General features: G+C 42.3%; 1 protein-coding gene across 1 annotated transcript; it reads right to left on the bottom strand.

The window, feature by feature from the left end:
* Positions 1-652: 652 nt before the first annotated feature.
* PIP5KL1 (phosphatidylinositol-4-phosphate 5-kinase like 1) lies at positions 653-15,362 on the bottom strand. Its single transcript, XM_070955693.1, has 9 exons — positions 15,162-15,362; positions 9,767-9,817; positions 9,036-9,190; positions 7,595-7,719; positions 7,439-7,473; positions 6,519-6,574; positions 6,008-6,120; positions 2,780-2,942; positions 653-1,705 (listed from the first exon to the last, which is right to left on the bottom strand). Exons 1-9 carry the CDS (start codon positions 15,360-15,362, stop codon positions 1,189-1,191), a joined length of 1,416 nt encoding a protein of 471 aa, XP_070811794.1. The 3' UTR covers positions 653-1,188.
* Positions 15,363-15,811: the final 449 nt, after the last annotated feature.

The raw sequence follows: 15,811 nt of genomic DNA on the forward strand, positions 1-15,811 counted from the left end.
AAGACGACATGATCTTACTCTCCAGGGACGTGGTAGCTCACCAGGGATGCCGTGGCTCAGGGGCTAAGACGCTGAGCTTGTCGATCGAAAGGTCGGCAGTTCAGCGGTTCGAATCCCTAATGCGTATACGGGGTGAGCTCCCGTTCCTCGTCCCAGCTTCTGCCAACCTAGCAGTTCGAAAGCACGTAAAAAAAAAATGCAAGTAGAAAAATAGGGGCCACCTTTGGTGGGAAGGGAACAGCGTTCCGTGCGCCTTTGGCGTTGAGTCATGCCGGCCACATGACCACGGAGACGTCTTCGGACAGTCTTCGCTGGCTCTTCGGCTTTGAAACAGAGATGAGCACCGCCCCCTAGAGTTGTGAATGACTAGCACATATGTGTGAGGGGAACCTTGACCTTGAGACATGGTACGAAATTGGGGGAATGGCCAAAGAGCTCTCCCAAAGTCAGCTTGGCAAAGAGGCCCCATCATTCAGCATCAAGACCACTGTACAGGCCCCTTCTGAGACAGATGGATACCCCCCCCCTGGGGTAGTGAGGTCACTAGGGAAGAAGACTTGGAAGGGCTGAAGCCCTCCTTGAAGATCTTCCAAGGTGGGTTTTGAAAGAACCAGTCGAGTCCTTTCTCTGGAAGCTCTTTATTCTTCTCAATCCAAATTCTCCTCCTTTCTTTGTCCCACGTGGGGTGGGGACCCTTAATCATTTGAGGAAGGAGCTCTTGATTAACCCCCGCACCCGCCTGGATTGGGTTGGCCTACAGAGCACCCAAGATGGACTGCACCGTCTACAGCTCTGGAGGACAAGTTATGGTTGCGGGAGGACACGGCTCGTTTGGGAGAAGACTGGATGGTACCCCACCCCCACATTGTGCTGTTCTCTCTGACTTTGAGGGACTCAGTGCCGCTGATTGCAATGTCCGTAGGGTTGAGGTGTCCACCTAGTTTTTGCAATGCCACCACCTAGATGTCCTCTAGAACCTCACCCAAGTGGCCAAGTGGCCTATTTCTAGGGAAATTTCACTCAGCTTCATCTCCTGGGTAGCCAAGAGGTCACCAATAAAATCACAAGAGGTGACTTGGGTTGAAACTTGAATACTGATCTGCAGGGACTGGGAGACCTTCCAAGAAGAGACCTTCCGAGAAGAGCCCTACTTTCAGTTACAACTGGCCCACCGCCTCCTTTCCAGTTTCATATAGTGTGGCTTTCCACCCACTGACACAATCTCTGGGCGTAGTAAGAAGGTTCGACTGTAGAGAATTGCTGACCCCGGTAACGGATGCTCTTCCATAAGCATTCCAGTTTTTTGCGGAAAGTGAAGACCGTGAAGAGGTCAATGATGCCTACGTAATAGCGGTAGTCCGGCCCGTCGATCGTGTGTAGAGGGTTTTTGGAGGCGGGCAGCATCCGGCGATGCTGTGCGGCGAAGGACTCATTGGTTAAATCGGAGGGGCTGGAGGAATGGAGCGCGCTGCCCACGATGCAGCTCATGTCCTCGTAGCTGTTCTGCATGAGGAACGGCGTTACCACGTTACGCATAAAACCCTCGCTTCGGATCAACTGCTCCGGTGGTCGGTCGGGTCTCAAGTAGGGAGACAAGTAATCTGGATAGAGCCGGAGGATCTGCTCACAACTGGAGGAGCTGCTGGAAGACGTGTTGGAGGAAACTCTGGGAATGTTGCGGCGAGGATACTCACAGCTGAGGGACCTGGTGGCAGGGGGAAAAAAATGGAGGTCAGACGCACCTGTGTTCCAGGTGTCTTTGCTGACAGACGTTTGTTTAGAGATCGTTTGAACTTACACCGGTCCTGAAAAAAGTGACTTACGAATGTTTTTCACAGTTACGACATTTGTAGCATCCTCGTGATCACGAGATCAGAATTTGGATGCTTGGGAACCTGAATTCATATTTATGACCGTTGCAGTGTCCCAGGGTCATTTGATCCTCTTTTTGGGACCTTCTGACAACCAAAGTCAAGGGGGAAGCCAGATTCACTTAACAACCGTGTTACTAACTTAACAACTGCAGTGATTCACCGGGGAATTCTAGGAGTTGATAGCTACCCGTCTTCAAGCGTGTTGGATGGGGAATTCTGGGAGTTGAAGTCCATACAGATATCAGGGTTAAGAAACACTGTGTTAAGGTAGGAAGTAATTCTGAGTTGTTGGAGGATAGAGAATTGATTGAATGAATGAATGAATGAATGAATGAATGAATGAACCAGCCAGCCAGCCAACGATCCCTCCCTTCCTCCCACCAACCATCCATCCATCTAACCAACCAACCAACCAACCATCCCTCCCTCCCACCCTCCAACCATCCATCCAACCAACCAACCATCAAACAACCAACTAACCAATCATCCATCCATCCATCCATTCATCCCTCCCTCCCTCCCTCCAACCAACCATCCATCCATCCATCCATCCATCCACCCAACCAACCATCCATCTCTCCCTCCCTCCCTCCAACCATCCATCCATCTAACCAACCAACCATCCCTCCCTCCCTCCCTCCATCAAACAACCATCCATCCCTCCATCCCTCCATCCCTCCCTCCAACCATCCCTCCATCCATCCACCCATTCATCCATCCATCTATCCAACCAACCATCCCTCCTCCCTCCCTTCATGTCATCTGATCTTGCAAACCTCTGATGATGTTGAGGCTAATGGGATTCCCTTGGTTTTGATTATGATTTATAAAGCCAAGATTCAGAGTGTTACACACGGGGCTCCTCTACCCACCCACCCACCCACCCATCCTGGCAAAACTCTCACAATCTTGTCTTGGCTAATATATTTCCCAGCGTGTTGTCCAGGAACCGGTCATCATCATGGAGAGGTTGCAGACCCACCAGCAAACTGTAGTCAATCACATGCAAAGCTTTGAGGAACTGGGTGTCCAACTTCACTTGTTGTAGCAACCAGGTCTGCTCTTGATCTGGGTGGAGGAGAGAAGGGGAGAGACTTGATGCCCTCTGGACCCAGAAAGCAGGGATATCTCCCAATGGTTCCAGAATCAGATCAGCTCTCCCACCTTCTAAGAACTCAGATGACCTTGTAGCCCTCCAAACGTTGGCACCCTCAGTCCCTTTTAAAACAGGGGTACTCTATACGAAGCATTTTCAGCCTGAAATATTCCCATCAGATTGCTCCAATCTTGCCAGGAATATACTAAAATTGTTCTGTTTTTATTGGAAATGTTCTGAGTTCTAGCGAATTTGAGTGCCAAGCTTCCATGCTCCAAACAGCTGTAGTTTCAAACTACAAAGTTTTCCAATTCTGAGCATGCTACAGGCCACTGATTATTATTATTATTATTATTATTATTATTATTATTATTATTATTATTATTATTATTATTATTATTATTATTATTAATGATGATGAATCTTCCAGGGGGACTCACTTTCACTAGTACTGTTCAACATCGCATTAATTCCATTGACAATAATCCTACGAAACACAAAACTGTTAAACACAAAACTTGAGATACCAAATCTCAAGCCAACATGGCAAGATAAACCATCTACTATACATGGATGACTTAAAAATGTATGCGAAAAGCCCCACTGAACTTAAATCAATACTCAACACAGTTCAACTGTTCAGCAGCGACATCAAAATCAACTTTGGACTTGAAAAATGTGCTATATTATCCACGCAGCAAGGAAAAATGAAAAAAATAGAAGGAATAGAAGGAAACATAGTAAAAGCCTTAGGAAAGTATGATGGTTACAAATACCTAGGCATATTGGAAGCAGATAACATCTTGAATGGAAAAGTCAAAGAGTCAACGCAAAAGGAATACATCAGGAGGGTCCGCAAAATATTAAAATCAAAACTGAATGCTGGAAACATAATTAGAGGCATTAATACATGGGCAGTTCCAGTGATACGCTACTCAGCTGGAATCATCAACTGGACTTTGGCTGAACTGGAAAACTTGGATTGGAAAATGCGCAAACTTTTGAATATGTACCATGCTTTACATCCATGAAGTGACATCGACAGGTTGCACCTGCCAAGGAAAATAGGGGGCAGAGGGCTATTGCAAATCCATCAAACTGTAGAAGAAGAAAAACGAAGTTTGAATGACTATGCGAACCAAAGTACAGAAAAATTGCTGCAGGCTATGAAAACGGAGAACATTATAAAAACAACAGAAACAAAGGCAGAATATAAGGAAAAACAGCTGGATGACAGATTAAATAGATGGAAAACCAAAGCTTTGCATGGACAGCACTTGAAAAACATTGAAGGAAAATGTGATGACAACTTTACATGGGCCTGGCTTAAGATGGGAACCATCAAGAAAGAAACGGAAGGTTTAATACTCGCTGCTCAAGAACAAGCACTACAAACTAATGCCATGAAAGCAAAGATACAAAAATCCACCGACAATCCAAACTGCTGACTTTGCGACGACAAAGTCAAAACTGTTTCACATTTAATATGTGAATGCAGCAAAATTGCACAAACTGATTACAAAGCTAGACACGACTGAGTTGCTAAATTAATCCACTGGTCATTATGTAAAAAATACGACTTATCCAAAAAATCATGGGAACATAAAGTGGAAAAAGTTATAGAAAATGAGAAGGTGAAGATCTTGTGGGACTTTCGAATACAGACGGATCGTCACTTGGAACACAACACACCAGATGTCACAGTTGTCGAAAACCGAAACGTACAATTTATTGACATCGCGGTACCAGGAGATGCCAGAGTCAAAGAAAAAGAACTGGAAAAAATCATGAAATATTGCGACCTGGCCATCGAAACTACACGGCTATGGATGAAACATGTAACAGTGATACCCATTGTCATCTGGGCACTTGGTACCATGTCCAAGAATCTTATAACATACATCAGCAAATTGCAGCTTCCTGCAATAACACCAGCGGAACTGCAAAAAAACTGTGCTACTCAGAACATCATATATCTTAAGAAGGTACTTGGTTGATACCTAGGATGCTGGCAGCAACCCGTATCAACCATTAACACCAGTCAATGATATCTGTGATGCGGTTTTGTGTGATGTGATGTTCAGTTGACTAAGTTTCATGTTTAATGAATAAAGTAAATATAATAATAATAATAATAATAATAATAATCAGAAGAAGAAGGAGAAGAAGAGGAAGAAGGAGAAGAGGAGAAGGAAGAGGAGGAGGGAGGAAGAAGAAGAAGAAGAAGAAGAAGAAGAAGAAGAAGAAGAAGAAGAAGAAGAAGAAGAAGAAGAAGAAGAAGAAGAAGAAGAAGAAGAAGAGGAGGAGGAGGAGGAAGAAAGAAGAAGACGAAGAGGAGGAGGAAGAAGGAGAAGAAGAAGAAGAAGAGGAAGAGGAAGAGGAAGAGGAAGAGGAAGGAGAAGGAGAAACAACAACAACTGGAAAGTCCTTGTGCTACTGTTATTATTTATCTGGAATTAAGTCAAAAGACATGGTAGCTGGATGCCATCAAAGTTGGCATCAGCCAGAGCATAGAACAACTCCAGAAGATCTGGAAAGACTTGGCCCATAGAATCGCCAAGAATCAGACACAACTTAATGGGCAACATCATCATCACCATCATCAAGCTAAAAAAAAATATCACATTTAGTGTTCGACTTGGCCCGATATTCAAAACTGGGAATTATGGCCTCAGACGTTCTTAGCCAGTATTAAATATCTTGCATGGGATATTTCTGGAGAATCGGTAGCGGAAATTTTGAGTAGTTCGGAGAACCGGTAGTAAAAATTCCGACTGGCCCCGCCCCCATCTATTCCCTGCCTGCCAAGTCCCAGCTGATTGGGAGGAAATGGGGATTTTGCAGTAACCTTCCCCTTGAGTGGGGTGGGAATGGAGATTTTACAGTATCCTTGCCCTGCCACGCCCATCAAGCCACACCCACAGAACTGGTAGTAAAATTTTTTTGAAACCCACCATTTCAGTTGTGTAATTTTAGTATGACATCCCAACTGATCCAAGATTTCAGATCACATGTACCGTGGCGAGCAGAAACTTACTAATTGAGATCACCTTGTCTCCAAAGTCGCAGTCCTTAAAAACGACAATGACTTCACTGCTGTCTACCGTGGGCTCTGTCCAGCGTCCGACTTGGCACCCTTTGATGTCATACCTGCAGGAACACATTAAATCGGGAACATCAATCCACGTGGATTCAGCTTGTAGTAAGGCTAGGGTTAGAGTGTTCCTCAGCCTGGAACAACATCCAGACGGGTTCGGGTCCCAGAATTCTTAGCGATGGCTATAAATTCAGGGGAATTCTGGGAGTTGAAGTCCACCCATCTGTAAGACGTTTTACCATTGGTTGATGGCAAGGAGGTTCTACATCTCATCCCAAAGAGATCTAAAAGGACAGCTAGGAATCCAGTCCTAAAGGAATATGTTTTACGGCACTGAATTGAGTGCTTGAGTCTTCTTGAGAGAAATGTGGAGAAGATAGACTCATGGACCTCATCTTCAGCCAAGCTCGGCCATCTTCCATCTCTCAGAAACCAGTGTTGGACAACTCACCGTTCGTTAATCTTCTCATGTGGATAGAAGACGCTTTGCATGATGATGAAGTATCTCTACGGGGAGAAACAGAAAGGGTGAGTGGATGGGCAGGTTGAACCTGATGGAAGAGTTGAAGGATCAAAAGCCAACGTTGGTTCTCGAGAGCCATCAAAAATAACGGGGAGGTGGGAGATCCCAGAGGAAGACCAGCCCCGCAATGAACATCTCTCCCTCCCTCTGTCTCTTTCTCTTGGAAGAAACAAGGAGATGAAAATGAGAGTGTTGAGATCTGTTTCTCTCTCTCTATGTCTTCCTCTCTCTGTCCCTCTCTCTCTCTCTGTCCCTCTCCCCCTCTCTCTCCTCTCCCTCCCACTTTGTCCCCCTCTCTCTCCCCTTCTCTCCCTTACTTCCTCCCTCTGTTCCTCCCTCCCTATCTGTCTCTGTGTGTCCCTCTCTCTCTTCCTCTCTCTCCCTCCCTCTCTTTGTATCTGTTTCTCTCTCCCTTTTCCCTCTGTTTCTTTTTTCTCTGTGTCTTTTTGTTTCTGCTTCTCTCTCCCTCTTCCCTCTCTTTCTGTCTGTTTTTGTTTCTCTGTCTCTTTTTCTCGGTTTCTGCTTCTCTGTTTCTCTTTGTCTCTTTCTCTCTCTTTGTCTTTCTGTTTCTGCTTCTCTGTTTCTCTCTCTCTCCCTTTCTTTCTGTCTCTGTTTCTCTCTCTTTCTGCTTCTCTGTTTCTCTCTCTCTTCCCTCTCTTTCTGTCTCTGTTTCTCTTTGTCTTTTTCTCTCTCTGTTTCTGTTTCTCTCTGTTTCTCTCTCTCATGGAAGAAACGAGATGGAAATGAGAGTGATGAGATTTTGGGAGTGGGCTGGTCACGGCTGATTCACATTAAGAGGAATTTGATCATACGCTGCAAATTTTGGCTGGAGTTTGAAGACTGCCTACCTTTTTCTCTTGAGGGGCAATGATGCTGTAAACACCTGTGGGGCAGAGCAAAAGACGAAACACTTGGAAGAGGAAGATGTAGCTCTTCCTCTTGAAACAGCTTTTTGTTTCTTTTCCGCTACCCGTTGAGTTGGCCAGCGGATGGCTCAGCCTTACCCAGGAATTTCACAAGGATGGAGTGCGGGTATCTCTCCAAGTGATCTAGGTATTTGGAAAGGTTAGTGAGGAGGAACCGGATCTCGCGTTTCCGTTGCGTCTTCAGGAAATAACGCTTGTCGAACCTGCCAAGGGGAGAAGAAACGGCTACGGCAAGGTAGATATGTGTGTGTGTGTGTGTGTGTGTGTGTGTGTGTGTGTGTGTGTGTGTGTAAGGCTGTTCACCCCTCTTTTCCAGAAGGAGCAAGACTTTTCTTGATGTGTTTTTGATGTGCTCTTTGAAAAGAACAATACAAGCTCTCATTTAGAGGATGTTAGTCAATACTGTGGGGTTGACTGGAGGGCAAAGGAGGAGGGAAAATTTGGGAATGAAATAAGTAGAAATAAGTTTTTAGCGGGGGAGGGGTTTCCTCCCCCTTTTCATCTTATTTTAGTATGTATGAACAACAATACAGTGGGGAATTAACGATAGATAGATAGATAGATAGATAGATAGATAGATAGATAGATAGATAGATAGATATAGATGATAAATAGATATAGAAGATAGATAGATAGATGATAGATAGATAGATAGATAGATAGATAGATAGATAGATAGATGGATGATGGATGGACAGACAAGCTGTGGATGGTTGGATGAATAGAGACAGACTAATAGCTAGATGATAGATAGCTAATAGATAGGTAATCATAGATAGATAGACAGATAGATAGACAGATAGACAAGCCGGATGGATGGATGGTAGGTTGAGTAGGTGGATGGATGGATAGAAATAGGTAGATTGATTGATAAGTGATAGTTAATAAATAGGTAGATCATAGATAGATAGATGGTAAACAGATAAACTGGATGGATGGAAAGATAGATAGATAGATAGTTGGATAGATAGATAGATGATGGATGGACAGCAGACAAGCTGTGGGTGGCTGGATGAATAGAGATAGACTGATAGGTAGATAATAGATAAGTAGATAGGTAAATCATAGATAGACAGACAGATAGGTAGCAGATAGACAAGCCAGATGGATGGATGGTAGGTTGAGTAGGTGGATGGATGGATAGAAATAGGTAGATTGATTGATAGGTGATAGTTAATAAATAAATAGGCAGGTGATAGAAAGACAGAAAAACTGGATGGATGGATGGATGGATGGATGGATGGATGGATGGATGGATGGATAGATAGATAGATAGATAGATAGATAGATAGATAGATAGATAGATAATAGATAAGTAGGTCATAGATGATAGACAAACTGGATGGATAGAGACAGACAGACAGACAAGACTATAGGTTGAGTAGGTGGAAGGATGGAGAGATAGATAGTTGATAGATATAACAAAATGAATGCAGTTTGGTATGGTTGTTGGCCCTGTCCGGTACAAGACCTTTTAAAAGAATTTCTCTCCTTGGGTTTCCCCCTTTCGATGCCTTACGTGAGGAAGAAGTCTGCTTTGCTTTTAGAGTTACTGATGAATTGCAGGTACGACCTCTCACACGTCAAGGACTTTTGGAAATCCGTGTCCATCATGCCAAGGTACTGCCGGAAACGGGCAAAGACGGGAGCTGCGTAGGTCCGCATCTCGTAACCCTGCAGAAGAACGGAGCTGGGGATCACCTCAAGAGGCAGACAGAGAAGTGTAGGAAAAGGTCAACGGAGGAGACCTGCTCTTCAGTTTGCCCCCCTGGGTTGAAGAACTGATTGATAAAGGTAGAGTTTACTGAATTACAGTAGCGAAAAAAAATCCAGAGCTAAGGATTGGTGGGCCAAATTTTCCCAGGTAACTTTCCTTCCTTAGTCCCATACCCATTGCTGGTTTCTCTCATTGATTGTCCAATCAATTTTAAAAGAGATGTGTTGGAAATAACCACTCTACCTGTCGGCATTCCTCTCCCAGGGATACGGCTTTGAAGTCGTCCTCGGTTCTCGCAGAGAACGATTCTCACCATTCAATTTCACTTTCCCAAAAGGTCTCTCGACTTCCCTTCCAGCCTCCCCTCAGGGTTCGTGGTGGACTGGCAGTGAGGTGTCAAGTTCCGACCCCAAGTCTAAGATCGAGATGCTTGGGGGATGGTCAAAGGTAGCTTGCCCATCTCTTTGCTTGGGGCACGCTTCGTTCGGCTTCTAGGATTCATGGGCTAAGAATACAAATCCAGCTGTTCTTACCTCATGCATCTGCTTAAGCACCCTTTGAAAATCAGATGGCTTTTGCGACTCCTACAGAAGAGAGAGGAAAGGATGGAGTTGGTAGAACCTCCATTCCTATCTGGTCTTCTCAACAATCATGGAAACCTAACATCCTCAGAGATTCCTTGCTATGGCTCCCAGGAAAGTATTATATATTGATATTATATATATATATATATATACAGAATAGTGCTGGAAGGGATTTTGGAGGTCAATCAATCAATCAATCAGAATAGAGTTGGAAGGGACTTTGGAAGTCTTCTAGTTCAACCCCTTACTCAAGCAGGAGACCCGAGACCGTTCCAGAAAAGTGACTATCCAGCCCCTTCTTATAAAACCAGCAACGATGAAGCACCCACAACTTCTTTTTTTTTTTTTATTGAAAAAGTTTTCAAATACAAATTTTTCCCCCTTTTTTCCCCCCCCCTCCCCCCCCCTCCCTAACCCCCCCTCCCCACCCTTCCCCCCCTGTGACTTCTTCGTAACAAAAAAAAAAACCCTAATTCATAACAGATTACTTACTCCCTCCTCAAAAAACTGACCTTTACTTACTAAAAGTATTATAAATCCCCCTTTATCCATACATTTCAGAAAAGAAGAAGAGAAAAAAACAAAACAAAAAACAAACACATTATACTATAACTATTATAAAATAACTTCTAATTTAGCATAATAGTGTTTTATATCTATACATTATTGCAACAATTCAAAACCACCTTCCACTTTAAAACTATACGATAAGTCCTACTTTAATAACATTTCAAAGCGGGCTCCCCATAAAATCTAATTTAACATTTATTCCACTCTATCCATTTCCTCCACTCCCCTAAATGTATCACTTAAAAATCCCTTTTCTTAAACTAATCAATCTGTAGCTAGCTTATTCACCCACTATCTTACAAATTTACCATACACAACAATTCTTGATATCTTTAATTCACTGCCCACACTACTTAAAAATATATATATATATATATTCCATTATATCTAAATAAAAAAAGAAAAGACAATAACTTTAAATTTATAGTCCATATAATATCTTCTTGAAGTCTTTCCACTGGATTGTTAGAACCAACATCCATAATAGGGTAACATAGCTTGCTGATGCAACAGTTTATTCAAGGTCTCCAATCATATCTGCCCCCATCAGTAATAAACATCTTCTTATATATATAAAAGTAAAAACAACCACCCGAGTGACATTATAATTATATTCCATATAATAATAATTGTGGGTTTCATCAGGATTATTAATTTCCATCATCATATTGGGTAACAACCCGATCTTCTGCATGTCCCAATGTGATTCTCTTGCCTTATAATTCAAAATAATTATAATATATTTATCAACACAAAAAGAAGTTTCAAAGTAGATAATTCAAAACCATCAATTTGAGGCTCTTTCCATGTCCCAAAATTACGGCAATGCAGAGATCTGCCACTATCCTCAGGATGATATTGACCAATGTGTCGCCTCCTCTATGTTTTCACATAATCATTCATATTTTAAAATCACTGGCTTCACTGTTGCTTGGGTTAGAAATTTCTATTTTTGTACAACCTATTTCTTTTTTGTTTTCTTTTTGTGGGTTTGACTTCCATCCTAATTTTTTGTGTCTCGCGTTTCTTTTTTATCCCTTGTATATCCTCTAATTGGTTTCCATGCTTGTCCTTGCCTTGATAAGTCATCACATTAAAATCAGATGGCACTTCTCTCGAATTTGTAGATAATCCAGCTGGGGTATCCGATAAATCCAAAGGCAATTTATCTGGTACAGTCTCTGTCTTTAGTTCCAGCTCCTTCTGCTTATCCTGTATTATATCTGAAGACGTTAAATTCATTTTCAACCTATTTTGATAAAATTCTTCCGCTCTTTCAACAGTATTTAACTGGTATCTTTCTCCTTGATATCTCAATATAATACCAACTGGGACGTCCCACCGGAATTGAATATTTCTCCTTTTTAACTCAGACACCAGAAAGCCAAATTTCTTCCTTTCCATTAATATCTTAGGTGGGAGTTCCTTGTAAATCCAAATCTTTCTTCCATACAATTGCAAATTAGAATTGAAGGAATTTTGCACAATTTTATTCCTAATTTCTTTATCTGAAAAATAGATTACCACATCTCTAGGCAATTGCCTTTGCTTGGCAGTCCAGGAGTTTATTCGATAAGCTCTGTCAATCCTACAAAACACTTCCTCAGGTTGAATCTTTAAAATCCCAGCTAGAAATTCAGAAGATATTTTCCTTAAGTCATCTCTGTTATTTTCCTGCAAACCTCTAAGTCTTATTGCATATTCTGTAAAATTATATTGTATCTTTAGAACCTCTTTTTCAATCCTCTGTTGCAGAGTTTCTACATTACCAGACTTTTGATCAGCATCCATTTTAAATTTTTCTTCTGAACTATAATCCTGAATATTTAACAAATCATTTTCAATTTTTTGAATTCTATTGTCCAATTTGTCTTGAATTTCATCCATTTTTGACTCTAGTAAATTAGCATTTGTTTCCAACCGAATCATGAATTCTGACATTTTTAAAATTTTTTGCTGCAAAAAGTCAAACTTGGATTTCACCAATTCCTTAGTTTCCTGCTTAAATTTTTCAAGTTGCTGATTCACAATCTCATCCCTTCTTTCAATCTCCTCTAAGAGAAATTCTATTATATTAAAATCAGGTTTCTGGGACTGAAGAGTTAAAACTTGTTCCTTTAAATTCTTAGTGGGGGAATCCCCCCCACCTATTTTTTTGTCTGACTTCACAAGCCTCAGTGCCATGTTTCCGCCTAAGCAGGCTTTGTTAGAAGAAAAAAAAAACAAGACAAAAGACTTCCAGCCAGCAACAATCAGGCCTCCAGGGGAAAAAGAGAAAAACAAAAACAGGAGCGGAGTTTTGTCTACAAATGTAGCCAGTGGTATTTATTCCGCTACATTGTAATAATAAAAAACGGAAGAACTTTCCCTCTCAAACTCTTCTCCAGCCGCGGCAGACGCCATCTTAAAAAAAACCTTTTTTCCTCTTTCTCTTCCTCTATTCTCTTAAGTAATTTTTAAAAGATAAGTAAAATACTTGCGCTTCAGTATTACAGGTCCAGCTCACATTTTCTTTGAGTAATCTGTCAAATTCGCAGGCTTGCTTTTGACGCCTAGCTCTGCATTAGCAGAGGTCTCCCAAAGCCCGGAGCAGCAGCTGGGGATATGGGGCATCTCATCCGCTCCATCCCAAAAGTAAAAGAAAAACTTTTGGGACTCTGCAGAGAGTTCTACCCACCCCTGCCGGCTCTATCTCCGTTTCCTCATGGGAACGGAGTTTTTTCGAGCCGCCGTTCCGTTGTGAAGGCGGCTCTGACAGGCTATGGAAGCTGACGATCCCAAAGGAACGTCTGGCGGCGGCCAGCAGCAAACAGGAAGTCGAAGCACCCACAACTTCTGAAGGCAAGCTGTACTACTGGTTAATTGTTCTCCCTTTCAGGGAATTTCTCCTTAGTTCCAGGTTGCTTCTCTCCTTGATGAGTTTCCACCCATTGCTTCTTGTCCTGCCCTCAGGGGCTTTGGAGAGTAGCTTGACTCCCTCTTCTTTGGGGCAACCCCTGAGATATTGGAAGACTGCTATCATGTCTCCCTTAGTCCTTCTTTTCATCAGGCACCTGTGTTTCATCCTGAAACCATTCTTTTTCTTTCTTTTTTTTATACACACACACGTATATGTATATACCAAATATATTTTACTGATAAAGAAATAAAGGGAGACTGGTATAGATCTATTTCAAGCTTCTTAGCTCTCATCAGCCAGCCTTACCCTTACTTGGATTCGAACCTGGACTGCCTGCATGTTAGGCAGTTGTATCAGTTGTATTAACCACTGAGCCACAGGTTCTCCTCCCTTCATCAGCCTGAATGTATATGTATATGTATATGTATATGTATATGTATATGTATATGTATATGTATATGTATATGTATATGTATCTCTCTCTCTCTCTCAAATCCATAATGAACAGTACATTGTCTGGGTCAATTTACCTTATACAAAATCTTAGTAAAATGATGGTATTAAGTAAATATACCTAATAATACTCTTTCAGCTTACATTATAATTATAATGTATTCCAATTTGTGGCAGAACATAAAATAGTGTTTTTCCAGTTTCTACTTTCTGCGTCTTATTACTAGCCTCCGATATAACAATTCCTATGTTAAGAGGTATTATGCATCTATCCATCATCCCTTATTTTTTTTACTTTTTAAGCCTCTATAATAGTAATCTTGACTTCTAATATTTGCTTAGACATACCCTGTTTCCCCCAAAATAAGACATCCCCTGATAATAAGTCCAATTGGGCTTTTGAGCTCATGGCAATAAGGCCAAGCGCTTATTTCAGGGTTCAAAAAAATATAAGACAGGGTCTTATTTTCGGGGAAACACGGTATTAACTATAATAGCTTCTATCCTATAAGGGTATGCATAATAACATTTTCCCAATTTTTAATTTCTAGCTGTATTTTTTAGCCTTTACTAAAACAAATCCCATATTAAGATGTATTCTATGTCTATCCATCATCTCTTGCCCGTTTTAGTATTTCAACTCTTATTGACTGTTTAATCGATCTCCCTTGCTCCTCCCTTGGGATCTTGTATCCCTCTACATCACTCATGTTTAATCTAACTGTCTTCTCTGCCTCCACATCGGCCTCCTGCTGTCTGCTTTCTAAGATGCCCCCCTAGTCCTTCTTTTCTCTAGACTAGCCATGCCATACCCAAATCCTGCAACCGTTCTTAAGTCTCTAGGACAAGATTTCTAATCTGGAAGGATGGAGGGAGGGGGGAACTCATAGTCTTTCTGGACTAGGATCTGAAAAAGATCTTCTGCAGACACAACATAAGCCTAAGACTGAAAATCAGGCCTCTCAGATGTTACAACTTTTCTATCCTGCTCTAAGGAGTGGAGAGTTGGTCTCTGGCAGAAAGCCACTTGAAGAGACTAGAAGCATTTGAAATGTGGATTTATAGACAACTGTTACATATAAGTTGGGTTGACGAAATCAGAAATGAGGAGGTGATAAGCCACCTGGGAAAGCCAAGGGAAATAATGAAAGCCATTAAAAAGCGAAAGTTAGAATATTTTGGACATGGTGATGCGACACCCAGAAAAATACGACATCCTTTGCTTAATCTTCCAGGGAAAGATGGAAGGCAAACGAGATCCAGGCAGAAGAACATCATCATGGCTTCAAAACCTAAGGGACCGGTTTGTACAAAACTCAGCAGCGCTTTTTCATGTGGCTGTTGACAAAAATAGGATGGCCTACATGATCTCCAACGTCCGATGACGGATATGGCACAAGAAGAAGTATTTCTGGAACTTACCATGCTGACCGGTTCATCGATGGTCTTCTGGATGGAGGCCTTCAGCCCTTCTTTGAGCATACAGGTGAATTTAAAATATTCATGCTGCTCGTTGATTTCAAAAAAGCCCAGCAGCTTCCATTGCTGGCGGACACGCCCCAGCATCCTTTGAATGGCCGACCAGGTCCTGTGAGGCCTTCGGTACGAGATACTGGACTGCATGGCCGAAGGTGGGCAGCTGAGCTAAGCAGAGAGGCAAGGGGTTCACGAGAGAGAGAGAGAGAGGAAAAAACCCATGTTCACCTCTTAGTAGAGGCACCAGTGCAAGGGGAAGAGGAGTGGAGAAAAACAAAGATTCCTAGAGATACCTTCAATTGCAGCGTTGAAGCCATGATGCCGGAGAGCCAAGGTGAAATCAACCAGAGATGAGATCGCTTGATGGTTCTTGTCTCCTTAGAAACGGTGGAACCCAGTGGGAAAGCTCAGCAGATGTTTAACCGTCAGTCAATGATCCTGCCAGGATTCCATCCACAAAGACCGAGGAGCACAGATGGGTTTCAGCAGGTTCTGAACGGTTCTGGAGAACCGGCAGCGGAAATTTTGAGTGGTTCGGAGAACCGGTAGTAAAAATTCTGACTGGCCTTGCCCCCATCTATTCTCTGCCTCCTGAG

Source organism: Pituophis catenifer, unplaced genomic scaffold (genome assembly GCF_029215685.1).
Source record: "Pituophis catenifer annectens isolate HBS135680 unplaced genomic scaffold, rPitCat1.0.hap2 SCAF_17, whole genome shotgun sequence".
Taxonomy (NCBI): domain Eukaryota; kingdom Metazoa; phylum Chordata; class Lepidosauria; order Squamata; family Colubridae; genus Pituophis; species Pituophis catenifer.